The sequence below is a fragment of the Sinohyriopsis cumingii genome, chromosome 19 (assembly GCF_028554795.1).
Source record: "Sinohyriopsis cumingii isolate HCF-2022 chromosome 19, ASM2855479v2, whole genome shotgun sequence".
In the NCBI taxonomy this organism is placed as follows: domain Eukaryota; kingdom Metazoa; phylum Mollusca; class Bivalvia; order Unionida; family Unionidae; genus Sinohyriopsis; species Sinohyriopsis cumingii.
The window spans coordinates 16,522,474-16,541,824 of NC_142979.1; the positions used below are offsets into that span (position 1 = coordinate 16,522,474).

Below are 19,351 nucleotides of genomic sequence, written 5' to 3' on the forward strand. Positions count from 1 at the left end.
AGGCAACTTTTAGTGACATTAAGGTCCTTTGTTATGCACCCATCACCAGTAGCTCTAGTTTTGTATGAAAATGTACCAGATGTTTTCTTTCAGGTATATATAACATTGTCTAAGCAAATATTCTGATGCTCGATTTATGGCTCAAGTTATGGGCATAAATGGAAATTAGCATCAGTAGAAAGTAATATAAATTCAAGTATGTGAGCTGCCCATAAGTCACAGCATATTGCACAAGCAATGGTGGAAAGCAAGCACACCGGCACCAGTTGAATGTTATTTCATCATTATAAATGGTGTTAAAATGAAAGCATGTGAATTGAATTGGCAGAAATCAAGTCTCCTGTACAATGAATGTTTTCCACCTGCTGGTGTTTAAAACTGTATGTGTGCTAAGTCTCTCCAAATAATAGATATGTAAAGATTGTCTCTCAACCTTTGAAATATAAATTGATCAAATATGAAATCCCTATTTATATTGCAGTATCATAAATAACATCATCACTAGGCATCATGTCCAGTCTGTTCCATATGTCCTTCCTCTCTTTCAGAGATCCAGAATGTAGATACCTTGCCAGTTCTTCCAAGGTGAGTACATTCTATTTTGTTAAGAATCTTTTACTTGTAGTCAAATCAGGTAGGCATAGTTAACCTCTTGTATGGCATCTTCTCTGGAAGCAATTTATAAAGTAATTGTCTTATGATAGCCCATTTTTTGTGATTAACCTAATTGGCCTTCATTATGATTAGCCAATTTTTTTTATGATTAACTTAATTGGCCTTCATTATGATTAGCTCATTTTTTATGAATAACCTAACTGGCCTTTATTATGATTAGCCCATTTTTTATGATTAACCTATATGGCCTTCATTATGATTAGCCCATTTTTTATGATTAACCTAATTGGGCTTCATTATGATTAGCCCATTTTTATGATTAACCTAATTGGCCTTCTTTATGATTAGCCCACTGTTTAAGATGAACCCAATTGGCCTACATGTTGATTAGTCCATTGTTTATGATTAACCTACATTATGATTAGCCCATTGCTTAAGATGAACCTAATTGGCCTACATTATAATTAGCCCATTTTTTATGATTAACCTTTATTATGATTAGCCAAGTTTTTTTGATTAACCTAATTGGCCTTCATTATGATTAGCCCATTTTTTATGAATAACCTAATTGGCCTTTATTATGATTAGCCCATTTTTTATGATTAACCTAATTGACCTTTATTATGATTAGACCATTTTTTATGATTAACCTAATTGGCCTTCATTATGATTAGCCCATTTTTTATGATTAACCTAATTGGCCTTCATTATAATTAGCACATTGTTTATGATTAACTTAATTGGCCTACATTATGATAAGCCCATCATTTATGATTAACCTAATTGGCCTACATTATGAAGTTTGTTTTATAAAAAGTTGGAGTGGACATATAACTGCTTATATGTCATTCAAAGAAGTCAAAATTGTGTACAAGAATGGGATCCCATATTATCAAACATGAGCTTATGATGGGAGAATAATGGATACTTTCATAATTTAACTTCACCTGACCATAAGGCCAAGAGAGCTTAATCTATGGCCCTTCATTTGAGTTGTCCATCAGCAATTACGACTTTTACTTCACAGAAACTACCAGACCAGTTTCAACCAAACTTGGTAGCATACTGACATAATGGCCTTTCAAGTTTATATGAATGGTGCCAGTATGCAATCTTATAATGGCCAGCATTTCTGAAAATTAAAAAGTAGATTCAGATGACTTCTTCTCCAAAACCGCTAAAATGAAACATTACAAAAACTGTCCTGGTTTAAATGTATACAAATGAAACTGATCTACCATCAAATGTGGCCACCAAAACGAGAGAAATCCATCATCTGTCAACAAATACTATTTTCAGCTACAGCTCAAAACCTCCTGAGCAATTTCAACCAAAACATGCCACAGAGCATTCATTATTAGAAATAGTAAACCATTAAATGACTTCTCCAAAATTGTTAACAGAATTTGATCAGTTTTGACATCAGGCATCTTTTCAGAAAGACCTTTTAATTTTGTTAACTTGCCAATCAGAAAAACCTGTAAATGACTTCTCAAAATTTGCTGAACAGAAATGAATAAATTTGACGAAGCTTCCAGGCATGAAAACCCCTCAGATTTGCTGAACAGAGATGAATAAATTTAACAAAGCTTCCAGGCATGAAAACCCCTCAGATTTGTTGAACAGAAATTAATAAATTTGACAAAGCTTCCAGGCATGAAAACCCCTCAGATTTGCTGAACAGAAATTAATAAACTTGACAAAGCTTCCAGGCATGAAAACCCCTCAGATTGGCTGAACAGAGATGAATAAATTTGACAAAGCATCCAGGCATGAAAACCCCTCAGATTTGCTGATCCTTGATCAGATGTGGCTACAGTTAACGAATATACAAAACACCCTTTGAACAACATTTCCAAAACATAGAGTTTGACCAAGCTTAACAGGAATACTCTGGCAAACAACCTGTCCATTTAGGGCCTTGTGGTCCTTGTGGAATGGTATCTGCATCACTCAGTAGCAGAGACACTTTTTTAACAGTGAGGGAAATCATTATGGATTTATTCACTATGAAACTGAGCCAAAAAGCCTGGATGGTTGACTGTTCAGTCTGAAGTGGGATCATCTGTACACCTTTGCTTTCCCATCTTTCAAAATAATTCTGCCAGTTCTCCACCAAGTCAGGGATCAGTTAGTCTCTATTTATTCAGATATTCCACCTATGGCCCCAGTGGTGATGGTTGAACAATCTGCACAACATGTTGGCAGATAAGTCCAGGATATTAGCATGGAGAAGGGTCCTGCTGTCGCAGCACCAGGACCTCAGATTCTCCACATCCATGGTTGGTTTATCACAAACAATTGATCCACCAAGATCAGCTTTTAGCAAAGTTTTGAACTGCATCACCCAGGCTAGAAGCAATCCACCTAAAAAGTTTATGATATAAAGTGGAAAATCATCTATAACTGGTCACTAGGAAATACATTGATCCAAGTTGTCCCCCTTTAATGCTGTTTCAGACTTTTTCTCTTTCATCTGAGGAAAGAGAACATTCTTTTTTAACAATTAATGGCTGTAGGGCAGCCTTTTCTAATATTCTCAATTTCACTTGGGACTTTGCCATTGAATTGGACCCTCATCTTTCTGATCTTATTAGGTATTTTGAGCTTCAGAGACCTGTATCTTATTAAATGCATATCATTAGATTGGTATCTAAGTTGCCTAGATGGAAGCTTTCTTGTGTTCTTTGAGCATTGTCGAAAACCCTGTGAATCTTTGTTTAAGTTTTCTTTGAGAACCTAATCCATATTTGCCAGCCTGGCTTTCAAGCTTAGAATCAGCAATCTTGAGTAGCTTATGCTGGGGCTGATCAAGATAGGCGTATAGGCCCAGTTAGGGTCTCAAGGTTTTTATTTGATTTCCTTTTAAGAGAGAAGGAATTGTCAAAATTGTCTCTTTCAACCTCTCAAGGGTTCCTCTGATATTTCAGCAGACGCCATTTCCTGGTGGATTGTCCTCACTATTAGAAGAGCTTATCACTCAGTCACAGAAGAGCTTATCACTCTTTCTTGCATGAAAATTAAAGCCCTTGAAGTTTACATTGTTCCTGCATCATGGGTCAGCTTGAATAACTCCTCACTCCTCTTTGGATGACATTATGAGAGTAGCTTTCTGGCTTCCTGGAAAATGTATGCAATGCATTAGTATCAGGTACTGTATATACTCACATATAAGCCGAATAATGTAGGAAAAAAATAAAGGCCTGGAAGTGGGAGGGGTCGGCTTATCCACAGGCCAGTGTCTAAACTTCACAGTTTTTAGGTCTTTTTGTTGACTACTGTAATGGCTGTAAATCTTGGGACACGAAACAATAATTTTTTCTGTGTCCGAAGACATAGGCATGTAAAAAAGAGTAACTTTCGGTGACCCGACAATTATTAAATTTTTACACAGTACTATTATTGATTTTGTTATTATTTTGCATGTGCATATTTTCTGATTTCTCCAACATGAAGTTAAATAAAGGTAAATACAGACTTCATAATTCGCAGGCCAGTTGAGTTTACCAGGGAGACTGTGCTGGACTATAATGTACAGTACTTACACAGTGCAAAACGTGCATAGTGTCATTTAAATCCTTACTTATTCCCAAACATATTAGATGCCGATTTTGCTTTATTCATTGTTTCGACCAAATTGCATTCTTCAAGATAACATTTCAGCTAGTTCTTAATAGCTGTTTCATTTACATTGAATCAAATGCTCATGAGTTACTCATTTTCAATGATATAAGTGATCCTACAAATTGAGGTAATATTTTTAAAAAGGTACACACGTTTAACTGTACAAGGCACATAACCAGCATAATTTACATGTTCACGAAGAGTGGTAATAATAAAGGCTAACATTTTCATAGAGATCAACTAAGATCAACATCAATCAATTTTAGTTTTGTGTTTTAGCTGAACAAACATAACTCTCCACACAATGGAAAGCTTGATGTTTCAGCATCTTCTGTGTTGATAGTCGGTGAATTTCTTTTGTTTTGTGACAGAAGTACAGGCCAGTTAATCATTAAAACCCTTAAACTGGCTTGTGATAAGAGGAAATTTTGATCGGTAACTAAAAAAGTACATTGATGTGTAATTGCCTTTTATTCCTTAAAATTAGCACCATTACCATAGTTTTGTAAAACAGGGTCAAAGGTATACCTATGAACTTTCCAAAAGCCAAGTAGGGAGAATGAATAAAAAAAATAGAGACTGGGACCTAAAATTGGGAGGTTTTTCATGGTATTTTTTATCTTCCTGGTCCAATATGCGTGAAATTTGCAAAAAGATGTGCCATTTCTCCCTGTGACGTGTCCTATTTTCCCCCAGGATGTGCCCTATTCTCATATTCTGGTCAGCTGTGGTCAAACTGCACAATAGCTAAAGATTAGTCTTAAATAAACAAGCAAGAAAGCCAGCGCGACTAATTAAAAGTTCATTTTTATCCATGCAGCTATTTTGTGAAAATGATTGACCCTCAGCCATAATTCAAAGAAACCACGTTCTACACTATTGTGTTTTATGCAAGCACCGGCAATTGATTGGCAAATAAAGGATTCCCAATTTTCTTGAACTAAAGGTACCAAAATAGCCGGCCTCATGGTACTGTACATGTAGCAACTATTTTCCCCTCTTTGTATATCCAACCATATTCCCTTATTGTCAACTCATAAAGCATTTGGTATTGTTTATTATAAAACATGTATTCTGAATTAGAATTTTGAGGACACATTTGCTGTGTGGCATGTATTTTCATTCCTTCTTTTAATTAAAGATGGTAATTATCATTGGTATATATGGTATAAAAATGCCAGGTGTTCACTCATGTTTCTTTCGTGGGAATGGCGCTATAGCAAGTGGAGTTACAGCATTCTTGGGATTGAAATTAATTGTGGACGATTTAATTGTTGTGGTTTACCTTTTTGTTCTGGTTTATTTTTTTATTTTTGTATTATTGTAGAGGTAAAAAAAATCATTAATTTACATGAATAATGTTTAAACTTAACATTCTATTTAGTGAAGAAGCGAATTCTTTATAGTAAAGTAATTATTTCGTCACAACAATAATTCACAGGTGATACAACAGAACATGTAGGACTTTTCTTGTTTAGAAGAAATGAAAACTGAAGACTTAATGTAACAATCAGGAATTCTCTGCAAGAATCGGAAGATATTAAGAAATTGAGAGGTAGGTGTGGAGTGACACCAAAAATCGGGAGTTTTTTTCCTCCTGGTGTGAAAAGTTGACAGGTATGGTGTAAGGTCGCTTACATGAAAACAAACTACAACTCAGCTTTTACGGTATTAGCATTGAACCGTATTGTTTATTCATTGTGTTGTCATACTGGAATTACATTTTAATGAGTTAGGTACATGTATTTACAATTTCAGAGCAAAGTAAATACATAATTACCTGTGCATTGATATAAAATGTCCAATGCAATAATGCATAAACAAACAATTGAGTCAAAAGGGAGAAGTAGTGTCACAGCAACTCGTGAATGCTAAATTCTTGTCATCATTCAATCAAATTATACACAAATCTAAATTAGGCAGTAACAGTAAGAAAACAGAAAATTAAAAAAATTACTTTTCAAACAAGTTTATACCATATCTTTTTAATAATCATGCACGCCAACCTTGAGATAAGTACACGTGTAATGTTTTAACATATAACTTTGCCTAAATAAATGCATTTAGAACTTAATTTGTGCATCTTGAGATGTCTCAGAGTTGTAGGTCGGCTTATTCTTGGGTCATGCACTTTTTAGTGTTTAAACCTGTTCAGTTTGGGGGTTGGCTTATATGCAGACGGGCTTATACGCGAGTATATATGGTAAGTATTTTTGAATTAAAATTGGTTTATCTCCAAAAGACTACATTTTCACTGTATCAGTTAGGATATGGAATGTACAGTTATTGCTTGATAAATGAATGAAAACACCATTGTTTGTCCCATCACATTGCTCATGCTGCAAAGTTTCAGAGATTTGCTTGTCAGTACAAAATGTCTACATTTTCACCCAGGATGGCACAGTGAGGATATGGGACACAGTGCTTGGTCACAGTAACATCTGTCTGTCGGGACATATGCAGTCAGTCACATGTATACGGTGGGGAGGGACAAATCTTATCTACTCTGCCTCTCAGGACAGGACCATCAAAGTTTGGAGAGCTGAAGATGTGAGTACATTTTTAAAACTCAAAACAGGGTGAAAAAAGTTCTTGAATCTCCTTATTCCTTGGGTCAAGTGCATTGCACAACCATTCATCAGTGACACTGCACTCCAATGATGTAAGATCTTATTACATATACTGAAGCTTAATAAATTAACATGCTTTGTAGGATAATTATAGACATTAGTGGTTGTTCATTAGGGTGTTTTATTTGCGTAATTAGAGGGAGCCATGTTAGTTTAGTTGGTACAAGCTCTGGCTGTCACTGCCCAAGCCAGCCATGTGTGTCCTTGGGAAAGGCACTTGGCTCCCATTTCCAATGGGAAAGGCACTTGGCTCCCATTTCCAAAGCATGATATTAATGGGTTTCAAGTTAGATTAAAACCAGGAAATTCAAAATGAACTCTCTTTATTTAGAGCTTTGGTAACATTTTTTTTCTTCTAAATGTCTGACACACTGCCTCAAAATATAGTTAATGTCTGACACACTGCCTCAAAATATAGTCAATGTCTGACACACTGCCTCAAAATATAGTTAATGTCTGACACACTGCCTCAAAATATAATGTCTGACACACTGCCTCAAAATATAGATAATGTCTGACACACTGCCTCAAAATATAGTTAAAAGGCATGTGTCTGAGACTGATGTCATGTCTGCAGTACAGATTCTGAAACAAACATTCTCTTACAGGCCTTTGTTAACACCAGGAGATAAGCTTTCACATCTCTGTTGAACTGTGTTTTTTTGGCTAGAGAGCGTTTAAACAGCATTTATAACTCTGCATGGGATAATTACGGGCACCTTGCAATATAAATACATGTATCATGGTGAATGCTTAACATTAGGACTACTAATGTCCAATATGTCATGTTAGCAAATGTTCTTTTAAGCTTATTTGTCATTTGTCAGTCATGTCTGGCAAATATATATATATATATACACACCTCTTATTATACTTTGTTAAATGTTACATCTACTACATAACTGATTTGGGAAGAAAAACTATTGGTAAATCAGTGGTAAATTAATTTCAGACACAAGTTGTAGTAAAAACAAATGTGTCCAAACACTATTGTATAATTCCTTTACTGGTTTACTAGAGGGATTAATTGTGTCAGGGCATCTGCATATTAGCCACATGAAAAATGTCTGTTGTACTCCTTCAGAAAATTAGTTATTTTTAATATTTCAAAAAATGTGACCCATTGCTATTGATGCCTCCACATTTCCAAAGTTCTAATCATCTTTCTAGCTAAGATAATCCTAGTCATATGTTTTGTGGTCAGTGTCAGCCATTTTTCTGATACTAGCAAGACTGCCAGACAGAAAAAGCTGCCATGTTGTGTATGTCAATGTCATGCAGTACCAAATTGTGGTAACTTGATCAGAGTTAATTATTGTAACTGTTATTAACTATGACAGTAGGTGTTTGAAAAATAATACAGATAAAATTGCTTAATTCTAAATTTTATAAGTATATATTTTGATTGAGCTGCTGTGACATATTGTTTGCTAGGCAAAGAATTACCATGATCTAGCTTGCCACCAGAGACTAGGAATAGTTGCATCATTTTAATAAGATATTTAAGGCATGTAACAGGAATAACATTTGTCTAAAGTGTTTTGTCAATTTTTGGAAGAAAATTGTCCTCATCACCAGTGGCAAGAACATGTCGATCACTGCTCATCTCAAGGTCCAGAACGTATTTTAGTCCTATTTGCAGCGTTATCCATGTGCTTTTTTCAGTTATCACCACCACCACCACCACCCTTTATTATACAACACATTGTCATTGATCCACACACAGAACCTACTTATAATGCAGTGAAAACTGGACAGTTTTTTGTCTATAGTAACCTTCATGTCCAACCAGCTATTTGTTTTCCGGTTTTGTTATTGCTATTCCTCCTGAACTACTTAGGGCATTGCCATGAAATTTTATACTTACCTTCATCTGAAGTTCTATTTGGTTTTAAATGAAATTGGTTCTGTTCAAGAATTAAATTTTTAGTGGCCATCCTGAAAATCTTGTTATCACTTATCCTCTAGAATGGATGGTAATATCAATATGGAGTTTTCACTAAAAGACTTCATTTGATGTGAAGTTGCTCCATAATGAAAAAATGGTGCTGATTTGACATCCAAACTCCAAGATTTTTAGATCTTGGAAATCTTGTGATTGCCTCGACTCTTAAATGGAAACTCATCTGACCGAAAATATGACCACCATAGCAGTCCTGTCTAAAGCTTCGTGTCACTCGTTGGTCCTGAATGAAAATGAGGCTCATGTGACCTCCAGATATGGCCATCTTGGAAATCTTTTTATCACTACACCTACATAATAGATGGTCATATCAATATAAGGTTTACACAAACATATTTCTTATGATATCTGGTTGGTCTTAACAGATAATTATGCCTTGCAAATATCAAATATAGCTGCCACAATTAACATAATGAAACTATTGTTGTCACTACTTCTCTGGAATGGATGGTCACATTGTCTTGTTGTTTATACAAGATGTCTTCTAATGGTGTTTAGTTTGTCCTGAATGAAAATGGTGCCAATCTTACATCCAATATGGCCACCTGTTGCCACTCTAGGTTTTAAATTAAGTAACAGAAAGAAAGTGAAACCAATGATCAACAAACAATTTATTTCTCTAAAACAGGAATCAGTTATTTATCAAGTAGCTATATTGATACATATTTTCATATGACCTACAACATAAAAGAATATGACTCATTTCCAGTGATAAAACCTGAAGAAAGAAAGTCTAACTGTAGACAAGACTGACCTTGAACTCTTGCTACATAAACATTTACAAATGACCATTATCTTAAAGCATAATCTACAATTATAGACAAAAGTTAAACACACAATATAGATATACATAACACACTAAAGTGGATGATGAAAATCATTACTCAAGAATATCAAAGATTGGTTAAAAATAGAAAGTATCTTATCTTGAGTGCCTGGAAATTCTTTTCAGACAGTCAAGCATAAGTCCCATTGAGTGACTCTTGTTTATAACTTCACTTTCAAAGATATGGCTGTCTATAAACATGGACTTAAATGTAAATAAATGTATAGCTAGACATGTTAAATGTAAATAAATGTATAGCTAGACATGTTAAATGTAAATAAATGTATAGCTAGACATGTTAAACTTGGGTCATTGATGGTCATGTGGGTGTTCTAACATTCTGGAATTTTGATCTCAACCCTGTTGGTGGGGCTAGATGGATAAATTACATAAATCCAAATAAGTCCAGAATTCTTTGCCTAACATGTCTGCGGGAATTTACATTTGTGGTCAATAATCCTATTGTCACATATCTCGAAGTTTGCACATGTGGTCATTGACCCAAGTGTCTAATGTCTGGGCATTTGCACATGTGGTCATTGACCCAAGTGTCTAATGTCTGGGCATTTGCATATGTGGTCATTGACCCAAGTGTCTAATGTCTGGGCATTTGCATATGTGGTCATTGACCCAAGTGTCTAATGTCTGGGCATTTGCATATGTGGTCATTGACCCAAGTGTCTAATGTCTGGGCATTTGCACATGTGGTCATTGACCCAAGTGTCTAATGTCTGGGCATTTGCATATGTGGTCATTGACCCAAGTGTCTAATGTCTGGGCATTTGCATATGTGGTCATTGACCCAAGTGTCTAATGTCTGGGCATTTGCACATGTGGTCATTGACCCAAGTGTCTAATGTCTGGGCATTTGCATATGTGGTCATTGACCCAAGTGTCTAATGTCTGGGCATTTGCATATGTGGTCATTGACCCAAGTGTCTAATGTCTGGGCATTTGCACATGTGGTCATTGACCCAAGTGTCTAATGTCTGGGCATTTGCACATGTGGTCATTGACCCAAGTGTCTAATGTCTGGTTGCATATGTGGTCATTGACCCAAGTGTCTAATGTCTGGTTGCATATGTGGTCATTGACCCAAGTGTCTAATGTCTGGTTGCATATGTGGTCATTGACCCAAGTGTCACATGTCTGGGCATTTGCACATGTGGTCATTGACCCAAGTGTCTAATGTCTGGTTGCATATGTGGTCATTGACCCAAGTGTCACATGTCTGGGCATTTGCATATGTGGTCATTGACCCAAGTGTCTAATGTCTGGTTGCATATGTGGTCATTGACCCAAGTGTCTAATGTCTGGTTGCATATGTGGTCATTGACCCAAGTGTCACATGTCTGGGCATTTGCATATGTGGTCATTGACCGAAGTGTCTAATGTCTGGTTGCATATGTGGTCATTGACCGAAGTGTCTAATGTCTGGTTGCATATGTGGTCATTGACCCAAGTGTCTAATGTCTGGTTGCATATGTGGTCATTGACCCAAGTGTCTAATGTCTGGTTGCATATGTGGTCATTGACCCAAGTGTCACATGTCTGGGCATTTGCACATGTGGTCATTGACCCAAGTGTCTAATGTCTGGTTGCATATGTGGTCATTGACCCAAGTGTCTAATGTCTGGGCATTTGCATATGTGGTCATTGACCCAAGTGTCTAATGTCTGGTTGCATATGTGGTCATTGACCCAAGTGTCTAATGTCTGGTTGCATATGTGGTCATTGACCCAAGTGTCTAATGTCTGGGCATTTGCATATGTGGTCATTGACCCAAGTGTCTCATGTCTGGTTGCACATGTGGTCATTGACCCAAGTGTCTCATGTCTGGTTGCACATGTGGTCATTGACCCAAGTGTCTAATATCTGGTTGCATATGTGGTCATTGACCCAAATGTCTAATGTCTGGTTGCACATGTGGTCATTGACCCAAGTGTCTAATATCTGGTTGCATATGTGGTCATTGACCCAAGTGTCTAATGTCTGGTTGCATATGTGGTCATTGACCCAAGTGTCACATGTCTGGGCATTTGCATATGTGGTCATTGACCCAAGTGTCTAATGTCTGGTTGCATATGTGGTCATTGACCCAAGTGTCTAATGTCTGGTTGCATGTGTGGTCATTGACCCAAGTGTCTAATGTCTGGTTGCATATGTGGTCATTGACCCAAGTGTCTAATGTCTGGTTGCACATGTGGTCATTGACCCAAGTGTCTAATGTCTGGTTGCACATGTGGTCATTGACCCAAGTGTCTAATGTCTGGGCATTTGCACATGTGGTTGATGACCCAAGTGTCACATGTCTGGTTGCATATGTGGTCAATGACCCAAGTGTCACATGTCTGGTTGCATATGTGGTCAATGACCCAAGTGTCACATGTCTGGTTGCATATGTGGTCAATGACCCAAGTGTCACATGTCTGGTTGCATATGTGGTCAATGACCCAAGTGTCACATGTCTGGTTGCATATGTGGTCAATGACCCAAGTGTCACATATCTGGGAATTTACATATGTAGTCAATAACCCAAATGTCAATTTCTGGGAATTTGCATATGTGGTCAATTACCCAAGTGTCAATGTCTGGGAATTTGCCTATGTAGTGAGTGATCCAAGTGTCAGTGTCAGGGGATTTGCATTTGTGGTGAGTGACACAAGTGTCAGTGTCTTAGAAGTTGCATATGTGGTCAGTGACCAAAATGTCATTGTCTAGGAATTTGTATATGTGGTGAGTGACCCGAGAGTCAGTGTCAGGGAATTTGCATTTGTGAACAGTGACCCAAGAGTCAATGTCAGGGAATTTGCATATGTGGACAGTGACCCAAGGGTCATCACATGTCAGGCTAGGACTCCTGTGTCATTCCCTAGTGTCTTTCAGTATCATCCCAATGACTTAGTCCCTGGGTCATAACATCAAAATTATTGAGATCCCCAGGGTGTAAGTAAAAACATGTATAAACTTACTGGGCATGAAAAGATACATCCCTACCCCCAGTGACTTTTCTCATAGGTGACCACTTTTAAACTTTTGAGATTCCCACACTATTACTGTATATGTATACCCTTACTGGGCATGAAAAGATACATCCCTACCCCCAGTGACTTTTCCCGTAGGTGATTGCTTTTAAACTTTTGAGATTCCCACACTGTAACTGTGTATTTATTTATACCCGTACTGTGTATGAAAATCTGTACATGCAGCTTACATTGGTCATGGTGTCTTGTCGTACCTCACCCCAGACCAACCATCAGGGTCTTGGCCCATTAGTCACAACTTGCAAACTTTGGAAATATCCATGTTGTATAAGTGCATGATTTCTGGGCATAAAAGGACAACTGTACATGCCCAGACTGACATTTGCCTATATGGCAGTCTTGACCCTCAGGGACCCACCCTGAAGCTACAACTGTCATGATGAATTCAGAATGGGAATGTGCTTAAGAATTCTAGTTAATTATGCTATACTGTCTTAATTCATTTGGTTGGAACATGTTATGCTGTCATAATCCATTTGGTTGGAACATTCTAGAATGTCTTAATCCATTTGGTTGGAACATGCAATACTGTTTTGATCCATTTGGTTGGAACATGTTATGCTGTCATAATCCATTTTGTTGGAACATGTTATACTGTCTTAATTCATTTTGTTGGAACATGTTATACTGTCATAATTCATTTTGTTGGAACATTCTATACTGTTTTAATCCATTTGGTTGGAACATGCTATACTGTTTTGATCCATTTGGTTGGAACATTCTAGGATGTCTTAATCCATTTGGTTGGAACATTCTAGAATGTCTTAATCCATTTGGTTGGAACATTCTAGGATGTCTTAATTCATTTGGTTGGAACATGCTATACTGTTTTGATCCATTTGGTTGGAACATGCTATACTGTCTTAATTCATTTGGTTGGAACATGCTATACTGTTTTAATCCATTTGGTTGGAACATGCTATACTGTTTTGATCCATTTGGTTGGAACATTCTAGGATGTCTTAATCCATTTGGTTGGAACATTCTAGGATGTCTTAATCCATTTGGTTGGAACATTCTAGGATGTCATAATCCATTTGGTTGGAACATTCTAGGATGTCTTAATCCATTTGGTTGGAACATTCTAGGATGTCTTAATCCATTTGGTTGGAACATTCAAGAATGTCTTAATCCATTTGGTTGGAACATTCTAGGATGTCTTAATCCATTTGGTTGGAACATTCTAGGATGTCTTAATCCATTTGGTTGGAACATTCTAGGATGTCTTAATCCATTTGGTTGGAACATTCTAGGATGTCTTAATCCATTTGGTTGGAACATTCAAGAATGTCTTAATCCATTTGGTTGGAACATTCTAGAATGTCTTAATCCATTTGGTTGGAACATTCTAGGATGTCTTAATCCATTTGGTTGGAACATTCTAGGATGTCTTAATCCATTTGGTTGGAACATTCTAGGATGTCTTAATCCATTTGGTTGGAACATTCTAGGATGTCATAATCCATTTGGTTGGAACATTCTAGGATGTCTTAATCCATTTGGTTGGAACATTCTAGGATGTCTTAATCCATTTGGTTGGAACATTCAAGAATGTCTTAATCCATTTGGTTGGAACATTCTAGAATGTCTTAATCCATTTGGTTGGAACATTCTAGGATGTCTTAATCCATTTGGTTGTAACATTCAAGAATGTCTTAATCCATTTGGTTGGAACATTCTAGAATGTCTTAATCCATTTGGTTGGAACATTCTAGGATGTCTTAATCCATTTGGTTGGAACATTCTAGAATGTCTTAATCCATTTGGTTGGAACATTCTAGAATGTCTTAATCCATTTGGTTCAAGCATGCTATACTGTCTTAATCCATTCAGTTGGATCATGCATTAATATATTTTACACTATCATGACATCATTAAGTTAAATATTACAAAAAATTTGTGTCCTGATTATATTACCTACAGCTATTCAAAACATAGCGATACAGACAAACAAATAGCCTTAATTGAGAATAGTGCTCACAAACTGTAATTAACCTTCATTTGTGTCATTATTAAGGAGTAATTACCCTTCTAAGGGATTGATATTTTCAGTTCTTTTGGAACTGTTTCAGTAGCCATGGTTACTTCTTTAACAGTCATTACATATATACTGTGATTTGTTAGAAGCAGAAATCTCACACAGAATCACACAAGAAATCTCAAAGAATCTCACTAGAAGGTTTTCAAATCTGCTTGTGCAGACAGTATTGATCTGAAAGAAATTTTAAATTTTTCTGCATGTATTTCTTTACGCATACTAAATTACATGGAAAAAAGTTTATGTTTCCTCAGACCAATTCTATATTCAGTTTTTTTTAAAATTTGTAGTGTATTGAAAGTTTTAAAAGGATGAAAAAAGTATATTTTATATGTGACTGCCATATGGCAAAGTATGTTGTCTATCTGTTACCAATTTCATTTTGACACAGGAGGTATTGTCCACCATCTGCAGTTGCCTTGTGCTTGGTGTAGGGAAGAACCCTATTGATATTGGGTCAAAAGGTCAGTCATCAAGGTCACTGTGACTTAGAGAAGAAAGAATATAAATGGTTTCCACAAATAACATTAGTTCTATATAACATACCTGACCAAACTTTGTGGATAGTGTAGAAATGCAAATCACCTTCATCAATTGATGTACATATTAACATCCCTTGCAAACATGCACTAATGAGGAATAATCCAAACAAATTGCTGACTGGTTGATGTTGCTCAGAAAAACTGATAGTGTTCAAATTTTATTAATGGGTCTACAATATTTCCACACATCATGGAACCCTATTGATCTGCTATTCAGATTACTCATTTGATCTGGACTTTCAATTTTATTGCATTTCTACTTTATTAGGGGAAACTGAACAAGTCATTTTAGTCATGCAGTATTTATTTTTTCTCTGAAAACTTTAATATGTGGCAAATGGTTAGAATTGTTGCAAGTGACATCATTAATTGATGAAAATTTGATTTTCTTGGCAACTATAAAATTTACACTTAGTGATCCATGGTAACATCGTTTGCACATTCTTTTCAGGGAGTGTTGTGTCGGACACTACAAGGTCATGGTCACTGGGTTAACATACTGGCCCTTAGTACAGATTATGCAATGAGAACAGGTGCTTACAATCCAGCGAAATGCATCCCACAAGAAGCAACAGAATCCGGTTAGTATATGAACGGAGTTTTCCCTGCCCTCGTTCTCTCTTTGTGTTACTTAGGACAAATGTTGTAACAGTAAAGGTTATACATGGCGGCATAAAACCACCCATTGTCACTTTGATGTTTATGTTTGAATTAAGTTGTTTTTCTTTGAATGTTCCACTGGGGCATTGTGATTTGGTCATGTCCTGGTATTTGTTCATCCCAAGAAGCTTGTTAGCAAGATTGCAGAAAACCCACTCCATATACGCAAATGAAATTTTGCATGCATATTTGTATCCTGTATCTAACAGGGAGTCACAGTAGCTCAGTAGAATGTCAGACTCAGACTCAGAATCCAATAGTCGCAGTAAGTAGAATGTCTGACTCAGACTCATAATCCAATAGTCACAGTAAGTAGAATGTCAGACTCAGACTCGTAATCCAATAGTCGCAGTAAGTAGAATGTCAGACTCAGTCTCTGAATCCAAGAGTCTAAGGTTCAGTACCAATTCAGGCCAGCCCAGGTCAGCTGCCTCCATGTGACCTTGGGAAAGGCTCTGTATCATCGGCATGATGTATACAAATATTTTCAACATGCTTAAAAAGTGTTTCCATATTTAACCATTGTAATCCAATCAAGTTTTTTTTATTGGCATAAGTTTCTCACCCTAGCAGTCTTGTGCTGGCTTTGCTCACAAATATATGATCCAGGCTCTGTATGGTTTACCTTCGTTGTCATGGTGATGACAGTGGTGAGAGAAGAGAATGGCTGATGTATGAGATGTGTTTTCAGGGCCTTACAAAATAAGATTTTTAAAAATATGTAGCCTTTGTTTGACCTTGTACACATTCCAGCACATTCTGCCCTTACACTGATGTTTTCTAAATAGCAGATTAAAACATTTGTATTTGTTGTTGTGTTTCTAAAAAACTTTTTTAAATTTGACAACATATTACACATCTAGCATATGACATGCTTATCTCTGAGGAATAGCAGACAACCTCACAGGTTTGGCCAAACCTCGCTTTCAGTATTTTCGAATACATAGAAATTTTACCAGAAAATTAAACAGTAAATAAAGCTATTTGAAACCAAATGTTCAGTACAAAATGAAAATTTTGATTGCAAACAAATTTGCACTTTTTCATTATCTTTTTGCAAATATGACCAGGAATATGGAAAATATGGAAGCATATATGCATGTGGTTAGGAGAGTTAATCCGTGGAACTCCACCATTAAGCAGCTGGAACATTGCCATTCATGTTCTTGGGCAAACATCGTTAATTGATAAGTTCCTTTGCACTTTATTGAGTGATAAACTGACAATTTATCCCTTTAATTGATAAGTTCTTTTACACTTTATTGAGTGATAAACTGACAATTTATCCCTTTAATTGATAAGTTCTTTTACACTTCAGGATTTCTTTCAACAGTCAGGATGATTATAATTCATAAGCCATAACTTCGTCACAGACTAAACTTATTAGCCTCATTTTCTGCTTAGATTCCTTCTGTAAAATTTTTACATTCATTCTATTCATGCTGTACTAAAAGTTTGCTACCAAGACTGATTTTAGGGGCCCCGAGTGGTCTAAAGCGCTCTCCGTTACGGATCACTGCCATCTCACCTCTGTCTGCGTGGGTTCAAGTCTCGGATTCGGCCGATGTGGGTATGTGAGAAAGCTTGTCAGTAGCTTCTCATGGGTCGGTGGTTCTTTCCGGGGTTTTCCTAGGTTCTTCCTCCACCATCAATACTGGTGGCCATGTATAGCCTATCGTGTGCTGAAAAATGGTGTTAAACCCCACAACAACAGCAACAACCAAGACTGATTTTCATGTCTAATTAATGACATTCATTCTAAACATTGCATTTACAAGTTTGAAAGCACATGACAACTTGATGGTAATTTGGATTGGCTGCTTTCAGTATAATCAATATGGCTTCTGTGTGGAAGTGAGATGCATTATAGACTGATTATAAATTAAGACACGAAGGCCAGCTTGTGGAGCCTATAATCAAAGCATTGCTGTATAATTAAAATGTGTGACCTTGATATCAAGGTCAAACGGCTAAGCAAGCATGTCACAGAATGAATTGTTATAGCTACATAAAGATTCAACCAAATTATGAAGAAAATCCATGAAGTGGTTTGGGAATTACATTTGAAGGAAAACATGTCATGAACCAAAACCTTGACACAACTTTTCCATAATGTTATTGTGACCTTGACCCCAAGGTTAGAAAGGTGAGCTAATGTGTCATGGAATAAGTTATCTTAGGTTCATATTGATTCAACCCAAGTATGAAGAACATCAATCGGTGTGTTCAGGAAATGTAAGCAAACAAATAAGCTTAACCAAAACCATAATGCTAAATTTTATACAACTGACTTTGATACCAAGGTCAAAGGTGTGAACCGGAATGCTTTAGAATGAATTGTCTTTGCATTATAATTATTTATGCCAAGTATAATGAAAATCTGTTCAGGGGAGTGGGTAGGGAATGTTGGCAAATTGAAATACTTGAACCAAAATCGTGACACAGATCTTTTAAGACTGTGACCCTAACTCCAAAGGTAAGGAGCATGCAGCATGTCATAGATTCGATTATCTTAGCATTATAATGACTTAATGCCAAGTATAACAAGAATCTGTTAAGAGGTTTAGTAAATATATGCCAGTGAAAACCTCTAACCAAAACGTTAACAAAGGCTGTTGTTGTCACTGCCACATTTGCCATCACCATTGGAAAAAGGAAAAGGTATTTTCCAGCATGGATAGAAGTAATTCTCTTTGCTTTACAATGATCAATTTCAAGTATGTAGAAAATCTATGAACGGGTTTAGGAAATAAAGGCAAATAAAAAACTTTTATCTAAAACCTTAACACAAAGTAACTGTAACTGTAACCTTGTTCTGAAGGTACAAAGTGCAAGTGAGAATGTGTCTTAAGGATGATTTGCCTTAGTTTGATAATGATTTATGCCAAGTATGATATTCTGTCAAGGCAATTTTGGAAGTCTATGCAAATGAACAATTTTACCAACACTTTAACAAACTGTTGCTGCTGCTGTGTGTCACTTCCCATGTAACTACAACCAAAGCAAAAGCCTGATCAAAACCAAAAACTGTAACCAAAACCTTTGCAAAGTGATGGCACTGTCATTCATTGGAAAAGTATCTGCTATGTTGTATTTCTCACTTACGTGGGCATTTTGTTCTTTCGGGGGGGGGGGGGGGCAGTCAAATGTGTTTTGCAAACACATATCTAATCTTTACTCAGAACTTTAAATACTGCTTCACCTTTCTCTTTTTAGCCCTTGTTCTTTTTCTGTCTCTGATCTCTTTGGTTGCCATGTTATGTGACCCTTGATCTGAAGGCCTCCTGTCTAAAAGGGACAATTTTTGCCAGTTGAAAGGATCATAACTGTGAAGAAGCTTGACATTGCATTGATTTATTTTTTTAAATTTAAAAACTTTATTAAAAAAGGAAGGACTGTTGTCACTAAA

The 19,351-nt window shown here is 36.5% G+C and overlaps 1 protein-coding gene across 1 annotated transcript in view; it reads left to right on the forward strand.

Moving 5' to 3' along the window:
- Positions 1-19,010, forward strand: part of LOC149775193 (notchless protein homolog 1-like) — a 40,808-nt gene extending 21,798 nt beyond the window's left edge. Inside the window, exons 7-9 of the mRNA XM_089944238.1 lie at positions 549-585; positions 6,634-6,789; positions 15,734-19,010. Coding sequence (XP_089800364.1) covers positions 549-585; positions 6,634-6,789; positions 15,734-15,868 — 328 coding nt within the window. The 3' untranslated portion in view covers positions 15,869-19,010. The remainder of the gene's footprint in view (positions 1-548; positions 586-6,633; positions 6,790-15,733) is intronic.
- Positions 19,011-19,351: the final 341 nt, after the last annotated feature.